The following is a 13,307-nucleotide window of genomic DNA, read 5'->3' as shown; positions in this document are numbered from 1 at the left end:
TAATTAACTAAAAAAAGGTAAACAAATAGAAGAGAGAGGGAGAAAATGAGAATGGAATTGGGTGTGACAATGAAGGAAGGAAAAATGGAGGAAAAGAAGCAAAGAGGAACTGATTTCCATGAGGTCAGAGGTTACATCTGCTGTTTGGGTTTCCAATGACCCCCTGCTTCTGGGAGCTCAGCGTATGATTTGGGAGGTAATATTCATTGAGGCACAGACTCTGAAGAGAAGGCAGTAGCCCCATTGAATCCCACTTCACATTCATGAAAAGCCTCAAAGTTTAACTTCTGACATTGTCTCTAAAGACTGTTACATAGTCAGTGTGTGTGTCGAAAGTGTGAATTCCTTGTATGTTAAGACATTTAAAATACACTGCCATCTTGGTAACTGAGTTTTGGTATTCCCCCCACACACGTTTTTCCCCCAATTTTCCCCTTCTTTTTTGACCTTTTTTGGTTCGTTTTGAGATATAATTCACATACCATACAATTCACCATTTTAAAGTGTAATTAAGGACTTCCCTGGTGGCGCAGTGGTTAAGAATCTGCCTACCAGTGCAGGGGACACGGGTTCCAGCTCTGGTCCGCAGAGCAACTAAGCCCGTGGGCCACAACTACTGAGCCCACGCGCCACAACTACTGAAGCCCGTACGCCTAGAGCTGGTGCTCCCCAACAAGAGAAGCCACTGCAAGGAGAAGCCCGCGCACCACAACGAAGAGTAGCCCCTGCTCGCCCCAACTAGAGAAAGCCTGAGCGCCGCAATTAGAGAAAGCCTGCGCGCAGCAACGAAGACCCAACGCAGCCAAAAATAAATAAATAAATATTTTTTAAAAGAAGTGTCTTTAATGGTTTTCCGCGCAACCGTTACCACTACCTAATTATACAATAGTTCATCACTCCAAAAAAGAATCCCACACCCGGTTAGCAGTCACTTCGCATCCCCCCCATCGCCCAGCCCCTTAAGCCTGTGACGATTTTCCTCTTCTGGACATGACTTGTAAGGGGCTCATGCATATGCGGACCAGCAGTATTTCAAAAGCTCAGCCTCCAGGATCGCCAGTGGCCACGGGATTGGTCGGTGCAGTTGAGTGTGCGCGGGGTGCCCAATCGCCTTCGAGCGTGGAGAGGAGGCAGGTGCAGGTGGCGGGAGGCGGTGCGCCGGGGGGCTGGGGGCAGAGGGCAGAGGGCGGAGGGCGGAGGCCGGGGGGTAGGGGGTAGAGGGCAGAGGGCAGAGGGCGGAGGCCGGGGGGTAGGGGGTAGGGGGCAGGGGGCGGTGGGCGTGGCCTGGAGCTGCCGGCGGTCGTTGGTCGGCGCCCAGTGCACGGGCATGGCGGGCCTGTGGCGGGAGCTCCTGCGCACCGCCCGGCGCTACCCTTGGCCCACTAACGTGCTGCTCTACGCCGCGCTCTTCTCAGCCGGCGACGCGCTGCAGCAGCGGCTGCGGGGCGGCCCTGCCGACGCGGCACGTGGCCACCGTGGCCGTGGCCTTCCACGCGAACTTCAACTACGTGTGGCTGCGCCTGCTGGAGCGCGCGCTGCCGGGGCGCGCGTCGCGCGCCGTCCTGGCCAAGGTGCTGTGCGACCAGGCGTTCGGCGGGCCGGTGTACGTCTCTGCCTTCTACTTCGGTGAGTAGCCGGGCCAGGCACCTGGGGGCCAGAACTGGGGGACGGAGGCGGATCCGGAATTGGGGGACGAGAGGCAGGGGTCGGGGTTTCAAGAGGCTGGGACCGGGCAGGAGCCTGGGGCTCTGGGGGCCGGGGACCGGGCCTGGAATCCTGGGGTGGGGGCCAGGGTTCAGGGGACTGGGAGGGTCTGGACGAGGGCCGGAGGTCGAGGTGCGAGGGTCGAGAGGTCTGGGGACCGTGGATTAACAGGATTGAGGGGAAAGAAATTGAGGGGCGGTTGCCGGAGAGGCTAGGAATTAGGGGGCCAGGGTCGCAGTTCGGACGCTGGGTTGCCCGTAGTCTGGGGCTGGAGGTTTCAGGGGGCCTGGGGCGTACGTAGGCCGGAAGTGGGGAGGCAGGGCTGGGGATCCATTTTCCCCTGACAAAGGTCCACGGGAACGTCGAGGAGACCCCAGCTTGCTACCATGTCAGCCGTGAGCCCCGTGACCAAGTTGTGGGGCGGGGCCGGTCCTGCTCCTGGAAAGATCCACCCGGGGGCTAGGGGCCTCCTTTCCACTGGCGGGATACTCCTTTCCATACAAACAAAAGGTGAGGGGATTCAGGATGGTGCGGGCAGAGCCGGTGGAATCTGAGGTGCGGCCCGGTTCCCCTCAAAATGTGTGCCCGGCAGCGCGCGCTCCAGCAGGCGCAGCCACACGTAGTTGAAGTTCGCGTGGAAGTCCTGCTTTTGTAACAAGATTTCCCTGAAGGGGGTCCCGTCCCCATATCAAAACCCACAGAAAATGTCAGGAGACCTCGGACCCCTGCCATGAGAGGACTCTGTACCTGTGAGGGTCTGGGGAGCCCCCTCCTCAAAAAGTCCACCCTGGAGCCTGAGGGCCTGACTTTGGGAACCTTTCTTAGTGCCCTAAATTCTAAAAACGATGGCAAGGACTCTGTGTGGCCTTCTTCTTCATAGCGTTTTCTATTGCTTGGAAGGGAGTGGGCAGGGGAGGGGCACCCAATCCCCTAAGAAAATTCAAGGGTCCTGGGCCTGGCCTTGGCATTGGGGATCACAGATCCCCCAAGGGGTCTTGTCAGTGGCTGTTGGTGCTTTCTTCTAAACTGTGTTGAAGTGGTCAAGTCAGCACTTTGAAGGAACCTACACTGCCCCATGGACCTTATTTTGGGGGCCAGAGTCACTCACAAACTCCACAGAAAACATGCCTGATGCAGTGCCAACCACATGGCCCATGGGATCTGTGAGGTTAGGGGATAGAGGACCTGAGAGCAGGAGCTGCCTGATTTATCAGAAGATCTGTGCCTGATCCCAGCGCGTGACTTCCAGGCCAGATTGGCAAACAGGTTCCTCATGCCTGTTACTGCAGTGCCCTTGTACTCTGGTGATGGGATGGAGGGTTGGGGGCAGCTGGCATTTGGGAGTCAGATTCCTATCTAGTCCTCAAACAACCCAGTGGGGCAGGTATTGTTATTCCCATGTTACAGACAAGGAAACTGAGGCTCAGAGGGATAAACTACCTGCCCGAAAGCAACACAATCCATGTCATGGTCTTCATCTCCCTTGGGGGATGTCAGCATTCCTGAAACCAGAAAGATGCTGCAGTCACAGGGCTGCTGGGGCCTGTGGTTCAAGCCCGAGGCCCCTGAAACCGATTCCTGCCCACATTGCTTCTTTGTTTTGCATTTCAGATTTCTGGGCCCTGTTTCCCTCTCCTCATGTTAAACTGAAGGGGGAATGGTGGGAAGGGGGTGGGTTGGATGTGTGTTCAAGGCACTTCCGACTTGGAAATTGCCTGTATCAGATGTTCCTTTGTGCTGGGGCTGCCTTGGGAGCTAGAATAATTGTGATTAAAAGGTCTGGCTCGGAATCCACACCTAGGTTGGACTTGGATCACTATCAACCTCTCTGAGCTCTTTTTCTCCTCTGCAACTCCACCATCCTTAGCTGAGGGTTAGGAGGGTCAGATGAAAGAAAACACATCAAGTGCTTAGCCCTTAATTAGTGCTGGGTAAGTGGAATACTATTACCAATATTGGGCTCGGTTTTCTTACCAGTCCTGTCCTAAGAATCCCCTGCAATTGACTAAAAAGATTTTATTTCCCCTTCTTCCTAATCAGAGTTGGGGGAGAATGCTTTAAGAATCCCCTGCAATTGACTAAAAAAGATTTTATTTCCCCTTCTTCCTAATCAGAGTTGGAGAGTGCTTTAAAAAGCACTCTCATTTTCACACCTTTCCTAAAATAGGAGGGTTTTGTCCTTGTTCCCTGACTTCCTTTTCAGGGTTGTTGAACGTCAAAGTTTTCCAGATGTTTTTAGGAAGTCTGAACTGGTGTTCTGCTTTCAAATTCCGTTTAGAAAGCCTCTTAGATGGGAAATCTGTAGTTGCTAGAATACCCAGAGTCCGGCATCCTTTTTGTAAAAGAAGGAAATTAAATTTTTAAAATTTTAAACATTTCACAAAATGTTTTGAAGGGAGAGAAGAAAAGTCCCCAGTAGTCCCACCATGCTGACACTGAGGTTTTTGTGAATTCTCTAATAGCTTTTTAAAAAAATAATCGTTCTGCTATAACTCGGTACCCTGCTATTCTCACTTCATATTTATCATCACTTTAAAATTTACCTAACTTTAGAATGGAGATTATCTTTTGTTTTCACTGTTGGGTCAGACAGAACATACTGAGTTAGTGATAGTGGTGGTTACCTTGCATATTGGAATAGAAAACTTGAACATGAACTGTTATACAGTATTCTTCGTATTAAATCTTTTAAAATTCTTTTGGCGTGTGTTTTTTCAAATAGGTATGAGTATTCTCCAGGAAAAGGATGACATATTTTTGGACCTGAGACAGAAATTCTGGAATACATATAAGGTAAGACAGACTTTTGAAAATACGACCAGGATCTTTTTAACATTAAATACATTTAAATAAAAATATTCTTGGGTTTCCCTGCTGGCGCAGTGGTTGAAAGTCCGCCTGCTGATGCAGGGGACGCGGGTTCATGCCCCGGTCCGGGAAGATCCCACATGCCGCGGAGCAGCTGGGCCCGTGAGCCGCGGCCGCTGAGCCTGCGCGTCCGGAGCCTGTGCTCCGCAACAGGAGAGGCCACAACAGTGAGAGGCCCGCGTACTGCAAAAAAAAAAAAAAAATCTTAAATTAGGGCTCCAGTTGGTTGGCACAGGGTACTGTATTTTGACAGAAATTAAATTTGTTTTGATAGTTGAATGAGAAGCTTTAAGAGTGTCTATATGTGTCTCTGAATTTTGGTCAATGTTCACAACGATTTCTGACATTCTTATGTTTATTCTTGTTAGTGATCACAGTGATTTTTTTTGGAGCCAAAGAAGTTATTGCAAAATAGGAATAGTAGAATGTGAGTGGCTTAATGGAATCATTCTCACATTTAGAGCTGATGTTTCCAAGTGTGCATTCTGCTGAGTCCCTATGAAAGGAACCTTCTTGACATCACAAAGGTATTTACAGAAAAGGAAGATGTTTCCCAGGGTTATCCTGAGGCTGGAATCAAGTCACCTCTTGTCCTGTTTGCTCAGTACAAATATATATATAATCCAATCCCACAAATATCTATTCCTTTATTCAATGAAGATTTATTGAGCAGTGTCCTCAAGACCTGGTAAAGTCAGGGATGTTTTCCATCTCTGGCCTAGTGTGATTCTATTAATGACAATGTTTGATTCTATTAATGACAATGAGGTGAATTTTCAGGATTCCAGAATATACACAGCCTTGTCTAGGGCTCCACATCTACTTAATTCCTGAACAAAAGCAGTGGCAAGCCACCCCCAGCCATCCCATCACCCTCACCCACAACCCCAGCATCTTCTGTTGAACTGTTCTGAGCACGAGAACCATTATCACCCACTTGGTGGTTGAAGGCAGATGACAGGGAGGGTGGAAGCCACATGCTGCCAAGCCCCTCCCGGGGGGAAAGCATTCAGAATTCTTGTTACTTCTCTTGAGGCAAAATTTATGGGCCCGTGGTGACATGCAAATATGATTTTCTTCTGCTTTACTTTGGAAAAGGAACAAGTTTGCCCATGATGTCATAGATCTCATGGAGATAGGTACATCTGACATTTATACATTTATATGAAGAGCAAGCCAAGCAGACTTGTAAAAGAAAGGGGCTTTGACCAAGGATTTGCAGATATTTCAGATTCTCCTTCTTTAATGAAGACATACAGGCTATCTTCATTGGGTAGAAACGTGGCGACTTTTACACACCTTTTTAAAAACAGTGGTTCTGGGACTTCCCTGGTGGTCTAGCGGTTAAGACTCTGCACTCCCAATGCAGGGGGCCCAGGTTCGATCCCTGGTCAGGGAACTAGATTCCACATGCCGCGACTAAATATCCCACGTGCGGCAGTGAAGATCCTGGGTGCTGCAACTAAGACCCAGTACGGCAAAATAAATAAATAAATAAATAAATAAATATTTTAAAAAAAACCCAAAAAGCAAAACACAACAAAAACAGTGGTTCCAAATGAGTAAGTTGTATCTATGCCCTTGAGAAGAAAGAGGGTACCGGCAGTCTGATGCCCAGCACCATTTGGGGGCTTTCCTGAAGATCTCCCATAACAAGAAACTCTCTGCTAGGCCTTGCACTAGGTGTTAGCGGAAGATAACACAAAGCATATATGTAGATGATATATATAGAGAGATATACACGCACACACATTGCTACTGTCTTTAAGGGACTTACAATGTAGTGGGATGGATAGACAAGTAAATAGATAAACATTAACCTCAATGCCATGAGCAGTGCTCAGAGCATGCAAGCAGGTACTTAGCACAGCATGGAGATGTAAGGGTGCGGCTCAAGGAAAGCTTCCAGGGGCAGGTTATGCCTGAGCGGAGTCTTAAAGAACTCAGGGGAGTTAGGCGGATACCTGGGGCCTTTCCAGGGGCAGAAGGAGCCGAGGAAGGAATGCATAAAACACTGTGGTGTACCTGTAAGGGAGAAACTACAAGGGATGCTATTCATAGAATATAAAATATGAATTGAGGAGCAACTGCAAATGACTTTGGATCTTGGAAGGTGTTGAAGGCCATGCCAAGGATCTTCAACTTAAGTAATTACTGGCAAGGGAGACCAGTTAGAGGGCATTGTGACCAAGTTCATGTAAGAAATCATGAAGCAGTGGGCAGAGGAAGGATTTCAGAAATACTTAGGAGATAGAATTGGTAGGTCTTGATGATGGATTGGAAGTAGGGTTGATGGGCAAGGACACATCTACGGTGACCCATCCGCATTTACTGGGTACCGCACAGCATTCTGTAAGCAAGAGCCCACTTTTCTCTCCCAGTTATTTGCTTATTTCTCTGTTATCAGTAGGGACCCAGGGATTCCCATTTTATCGATGGTTTATAATTCATTGCTGTGTTTAATTATTTTTGTTTTGCAAATGTCCCAGACTTGGTCAGTGAGAGTTGCTTCAAGCTGGCGCCTATTTCCTTGTGATACCTCCCCATCTTTTTTTTTTTTTAAGCCACTTCCTTACTTTATATCATAAAGATAGATGTTCTAGGCTCATCTTGTACCTTGTACCTTGTACCTGCCCTACTCTGGCCCTGGAATCAACCATTTCTTTGAGGAGTCCTTTTTCCTTTTTGTGGGGAATGGCATGGGAGACCAAGATCTGCAAACTGAGTGATGCTACATTCTGAAGAAAAAAAATTGCTGTAAGAGGGCTTCCCTGGTGGCGCAGTGGTTGAGAGTCTGCCTGCTGATGCAGGGGACACGGGTTTGAGCCCTTGTCCAGGAAGATCCCACATGCCGCAGAGCAGCTAAGTCCATGAGCCACAACTACTGAGCCTGCATGCCACAACTACTGAAGTGTGTGTGCCTAGAGCCCGTGCTCCACAACAAGAGAAGCCACCGCAATGAGAAGCCCGCGCACCACAACAAAGAGTAGCCCCCCTCGCTGCAACTAGAGAAAGCCCACACGCAGCAATGAAGGCCCAACACAGCCAAAAGTAAAATATAAATAAATGTAAATAAATAAATATGTGTTGTTATTTTGAAAGCAGTTGTCTTCCAGAATTGGTACTGATTCAGGTAGACTTTTTTTTTTTTTTTTTTTTTTTTTTTTTTTTTGCGGTAGGCGGGCCTCTCACTGTTGTGGCCTCTCCCCTTGCAGAGCACAGGCTCCGGACGCGCAGGCTCAGCAGCCATGGCTCACGGGCCTAGCCGCTCTGCGGCATGTGGGATCTTCCCAGACCGGGGCACGAACCCGTGTCCCCTGCATCGGCAGGCAGACTCTCAACCACTGCGCCACCAGGGAAGCCCCAGGTAGACTTTTTATTGTAAATTTGTGAATATAATAAAAATCTTTATTCTTGCGCCTAACAGCTGTTTGTACAACTCCTTACCCTTTTCCACTCGAGACCATAAGTAGTCTAATTTAATCTGCATAGTCTGAAATATAATACCGCGTCCACATTCCACCTGCCTGGTGTTTCTTAATGCTTTATAGAACGAACTGTGTGATTGTGTTGTGCGATTAAAAAGCATCCTAATAAAGTTTTTCTTTGTTCCAGAGTGGTCTGATGTACTGGCCTTTTGTACAGGTGAGTTTCAAACTACTTAGAATGCCAACTCATGGGTCTGGTTTATATGGAGTCCTAAAAGACTTTCTCTGTTATAGCTGACCAACTTCAGCCTCGTTCCTATTCACTGGAGAACAGCTTACACTGGGCTCTGTGGTTTTCTGTGGGCCACTTTCTTCTGCTTTTCACAACAGGGTGGTGATGGTACCTTGAAGTCAGCTTTTACTTTCCTTTGTGTAAAGGGAACAAATGAAGTTGAAAGACCCCCCAGAGAGATGACAAGTCAAGAACTCCCTGAAATTGACTAATTTTTTTCCCTTAAATGCAGAGGATTGCCTGCAGATGAAGTACCCTGCTTACCAGTTATGTGCTCCATTTTGAAGAATTACTATTCTGTAGACCCGATTGTTTTTTGTTTTTTTGTTTTTTTTTGCGATACGCGGGCCTCTCACTGTTGTGGCTTCTCCCGTTGCGGAGCACAGGCTCTGGACATGCAGGCTCAGCGGCCGTGGCTCACAGACCCAGCCGCTCCGCAGCATGTGGGATCTTCCTGGACCGGGGCACAAACCTGTGTCCCCTGCATTGGCAGGTGGACTCTCAACCACTGTGCCACCAGGGAGGCCCCCGATTGTTTTTTAATTAGCAATGATAACTTTCAATTTTATTCAAATCTCCTTTTTTTTTCATTCTAATCCAAAAGCATTATTGATACTTCTCTAGTATTTTCACTTCCCTAATACTTTGGTTAATATCAATAACAGTGGCAAAATGGCAGTTTATAATCTTTACTATTTCTGGTCTAATATTTTATTGCCAGTTGATTTAAGGAGCTTCCATTTTGATTGTATACATCTCTCTTCTAAAATATCAGGTTGGGCTTCCCTGGTGGCGCAGTGATTGAGAGTCCGCCTGCCGATGCAGGGGACACGGGTTCGTGCCCCGGTCCGGGAAGATCCCACATGCCCCGGAGCGGCTGGGCCCGTGAGCCATGGCCGCTGAGCCTGCGCGTCTGGAGCCTGTGCTCCGCAACGGGAGAGGCCACAACAGTGAGAGGCCCGCGTACCGCAAAAAAATCTCCCGTTGCGGAGCACAGGCTCCGGACGCGCAGGCTCAGCGGCCATGGCTCACGGGCCCAGCCGCTCCGCGGCATGTGGGATCTTCCCGGACCGGGGCACGAACCCGTGTCCCCTGCATTGGCAGGCTCTCAACCACTGCGCCACCAGGGAAGCCCCTCAGATTACCTTTTATACCAAAAATAGTCCTTATAGTTAATGTCTGTTTACACAGAATTCAATCAGGAAGATGGAATAACCAGATTTTCCCCTAAAATGCTGTATAATAATTTATTGTTATTCTAATACTAAAGTTCTGCAAGTACGTTTTATGTAAAAAGAAATGTGCACAGTGTATGATTAGTGTTCTGTGTAGAGTGTATTTTACTGGATTTTCAAAACAACTTTACCTAATACGTGTAGAAAACAGAAGGGAAATTTAGAGGATGTTGAAGCATTTTTTTTGAAACAAGTTTACAGAATATTGCTTTTTGATCCTGGGTCCTGGCATTTGAGGTATTTACCTTGTAACTCTAATGGCACCTACCCAGCTTTCCTACTTTTCTGATGCCCTGATGGTCATCGTATGGTTATGCCATTGGCCACCACTACTGGGGAGTTGCCCTGCTACCAATAAAATCAAGAGTGCCCCGTCCCATCTTTTTGGACTCGTGGTTTCCATTTCCAATCTCAGATATAGGCCTTTTACCCAGATAACTGAAAAATGATTTCTCAGTTTAGGGGAGATCTTTTCCTTCTATACAAGTGGATGCAACCATCCTTATAGTCCACCAGGATAACTATAGTAGATAAAATTTCATAACCCTTATGTAAATAATAAATGTTATTAAAGGGCCACTGTAGGGATGTGAAGAGGGTAAACAACAAGGTGATAACTGTTAAAAGAAGTCCGTGGTCTAGTTGGGAGTATAAGTGAAGAAATTGATAATCAGGTTCTCAGGACATCTAATCCGATTCATCATTCATTGCTTGAACAGCATCCGTGACAAGTGGTCAATAGGAAGCTTGAATATTACTCAAGTAATGCCTCCCAGCTGTAGGTTAGTGACATAAGCAGTAGGTACTTTGAAATCATGGTGCCCGAGGCAACCTGGGAAGGCTCCATGGGGGAGATGCCTGAGCTGGGTCTTGACGGATGGAAAGTCGCAAGACTGAAGGTCTGTGAACTGGAGTGGTGATGGTAGGATCAGATGAGATCAGATCTTGAAAGAGAGAGAAGAAAAAGAAAAGGCATTTAAGTTCTAAATTAGAGGGAAATTTCCATTGGCTGTTCCTCAACTTTGAATAAAGTAGATGTTTCTGTCCAGCTTACTTGTAATTAAAAATCATGCATAATTTGTAACCTATCAGTCTTTTTCATTTGTAGGAAAATTAATGAAAGTTATTCCCTTTTAGCTATATCATAGTGGGTTTGGTGAGGAAAAATTAGGCAATGTGAGAGTCTTCATGTGTTTAAAAATTTCTGATAACAAGTTTGAGAGTGGCATGTAAGAATATTTTCCTCAAAATCTGTCAGTAAGGTGATTCAGCAGACAAAGTGATTATCTGCCCACTACACAGTCAGTGAAATTTTGCATTTAGGGGTTCATGAAATTTTGCATTTAGGGGTTCATTTAGGGGTTCATGAAGGGTGCTTTAGGAAAAACTTTATCTTATTTGTATTGATGGTTTGGGGGGCCAGAATAAGAAAAGTGTTTAATGAATCAGAGGAATTACACTAAAAGATAATTCAAAGAGGAAAACATTTTCACATTCTAGTACTTCATTAATAATTGCAATTTCGGTTTTTAATAGTTTGAAGAAAATTTTGTTTCACTTCTTTCACTATAAAACACACAGATATAGAGATTTAACTTTGGTATTTCAGGTTGTGTCTAAATAAGGCCTCCGAATCAACTGTGTTAACCACAACCAAATTAAACATAGATAGTCTCTCTCATTGAGGTAGATGACCCAGAATTACAATTTCTAACTCACCCATACTTTATTTCTCTCCAAGAATTGTCATCCTTTAGAATTCATTTGAAGCTATTGAAAAATATCTTTTGCTAGGTGGGCAATTTACTTTTAGTTCAGTGAAATTTTTGTTGTTGTTGTTGTTTTGTGGTATGCGGGCCTCTCACTGTTGTGGCCTCTCCCGTTGCGGAACACAGGCTCCGGATGTGCAGGCTCAGTGGTCATGGCTCACGGGCCTAGCTGCTCCGCGGCATGTGGGATCTTCCCAGACCCGGGCACGAACCCGCGTCCCCTGCATTGGCAGGCGGACTCTCAACCGCTGCGCCACCAGGGAAGCCCTAGTTCAGTGAAATTTTATGTGAATTTCTGTAGTGTTTGCTAAAACAAATTATACCCAGAACATGCTTAACCATGTGTTCTGGAGGCAGCTTTCGTTTGAAATTAGGTTCATCTTCTGAAACTATTAGAAATTTAATGGATTTTTTGTGCCTGAAGATCTTGACCTTGCATTGGCTACACTTAAGCTAGTTTTACCCACAATGTTTAGAATCTAAAGGAACAGAAAATGCAATTAAACAACTATTGAAAATTTTTCTTTTAATAATGGGGAATTAGTGAAAGGGGAAATCTGGAGATTAACAATAAAGGATGTACTTGGAATTTCAAGCTACTGTGAGCAGTAGCCCAACCAAGTGAATAAAAGGGAATAGTTAGTAACTGAGTAACATTATTGGCATATATCAGTTAGAAGCGTATCTTTTTTTTTAGTTCTCTTCCCCATTGTGTCTTTCCTTAAATCTTTATTTATCCATACCTTCCTTCCTTTCTCTGTCAAAAGGCCATAACAAGCCCCCTTCTCCTGTCCTTCATCCCTCCCTAACCCTGACCACCCAGACAGTCCAAGGGGACAGAATAACTGTGATGAAGTTAGGGATCAGACTACTTAAGTGACATGACAGCCATGATGTAGAGAGATGGTAGCAGAGCCTCCTCTTTGGATCTTTTCTTCCCTCTGGGGGAAGAAAATGAGGAAGGATCAATCAGCCCTAGGGAGAATTTTGAAGTGACTGAACATTCTGGAGGCAGCTTCCATTAGAAATTAGGTTCATCTTCTGAAAGTATTAGAAACTTAATGGGTCCTTGTACTTGAAGATTTTGACCTTGAAGTGTCCTCTTTCTTTTCAGAGATCCTCTCCTTCCTCTGGATGCCCATTCCCTGCATTCTCTCTGACTTAGTGCAATATCTTCCAAATCAGTTCTCATGTCTTTTCCTCACCTCTCAAAACTCCCATTCTCTCTATCTGACTGATTTCAGCTACATTTAGAAAAGTAGGTTTATTAAGCTCACTTACTGAGATGTGGATGACAGCCTTTCTAGTTGAGTTTTGTTTTGTTATAATTGCTAACACAAATGAATCTCTGGATGGAATTTTAGTAACTATTGCTGTGGTGGGAGGGGGTGGAGATAAGAGGGTATTTTTTGGCAGAAGCCCTCTGAGACACTTTATATTATGCTGTCTTATTGCAATGTATTGTGAACCTTCACAATGGATGATCATTATCTGTTTGCATATTTGTATTCCCTTCTAGACTGAGCTTCTGGAGGGAAGAATATATTTCTTATTCATACTTGTATCTGAAATGTCTAGCACAGTGTTGGGCATGTAGCAGAGGCCCTGTAATACTGCTGAATGAATGAATGTAATTTGGATTTCTCATCTTTGTTTTTTGCCTCTGGACTGCTGCTGAGCAGTCTGGACTGATGGCCCTTTCATTTTCATCCCCATGTGCAGGCAGCTGTTTCTGTCTTAAGCTGAGCACAGTCCAGACCTTCACCTACTTTGGCCTCAGGCCCATAAAATTGTATTTTCTTGGAGATGGTTATGACTTGTAGGCTTTGATGCCCCTGGCCCAACTTGCACATACCCTCTGAAAACCATCTCATCACACCTCTCCCCAGCTCTACAAAGACTGGATTGTTTGTCTTTAATAATTGGGTGGCGGGGGCTTCTCTGGTGGCACAGTGGTTAAGAATCTGCCTGCTAATGCAGGGGACGTGTGTTCGAGCCCCAGTCTGGGAAG

The 13,307-nt window shown here is 46.1% G+C and overlaps 1 protein-coding gene across 1 annotated transcript; it reads left to right on the top strand.

The window, feature by feature from the left end:
• Positions 1-1,327: 1,327 nt before the first annotated feature.
• Positions 1,328-11,049, top strand: MPV17L (MPV17 mitochondrial inner membrane protein like; the record flags this gene model as incomplete). Its single annotated transcript, XM_081256358.1, is given in 6 exon segments — positions 1,328-1,458; positions 1,460-1,626; positions 4,427-4,497; positions 8,188-8,217; positions 8,295-9,067; positions 9,420-11,049. Coding segments are annotated over 5 exon segments (609 nt in total). The 3' UTR covers positions 8,505-9,067; positions 9,420-11,049.
• Between the last annotated feature and the right edge of the window lie 2,258 nt (positions 11,050-13,307).

Source organism: Mesoplodon bidens (genome assembly GCF_964165515.1).
Source record: "Mesoplodon bidens genome assembly, chromosome: 15".
Taxonomy (NCBI): domain Eukaryota; kingdom Metazoa; phylum Chordata; class Mammalia; order Artiodactyla; family Ziphiidae; genus Mesoplodon; species Mesoplodon bidens.
The sequence above is the reverse complement of the archived record's forward strand: the minus strand, read 5'-3'. Positions and strand labels throughout refer to the sequence as shown.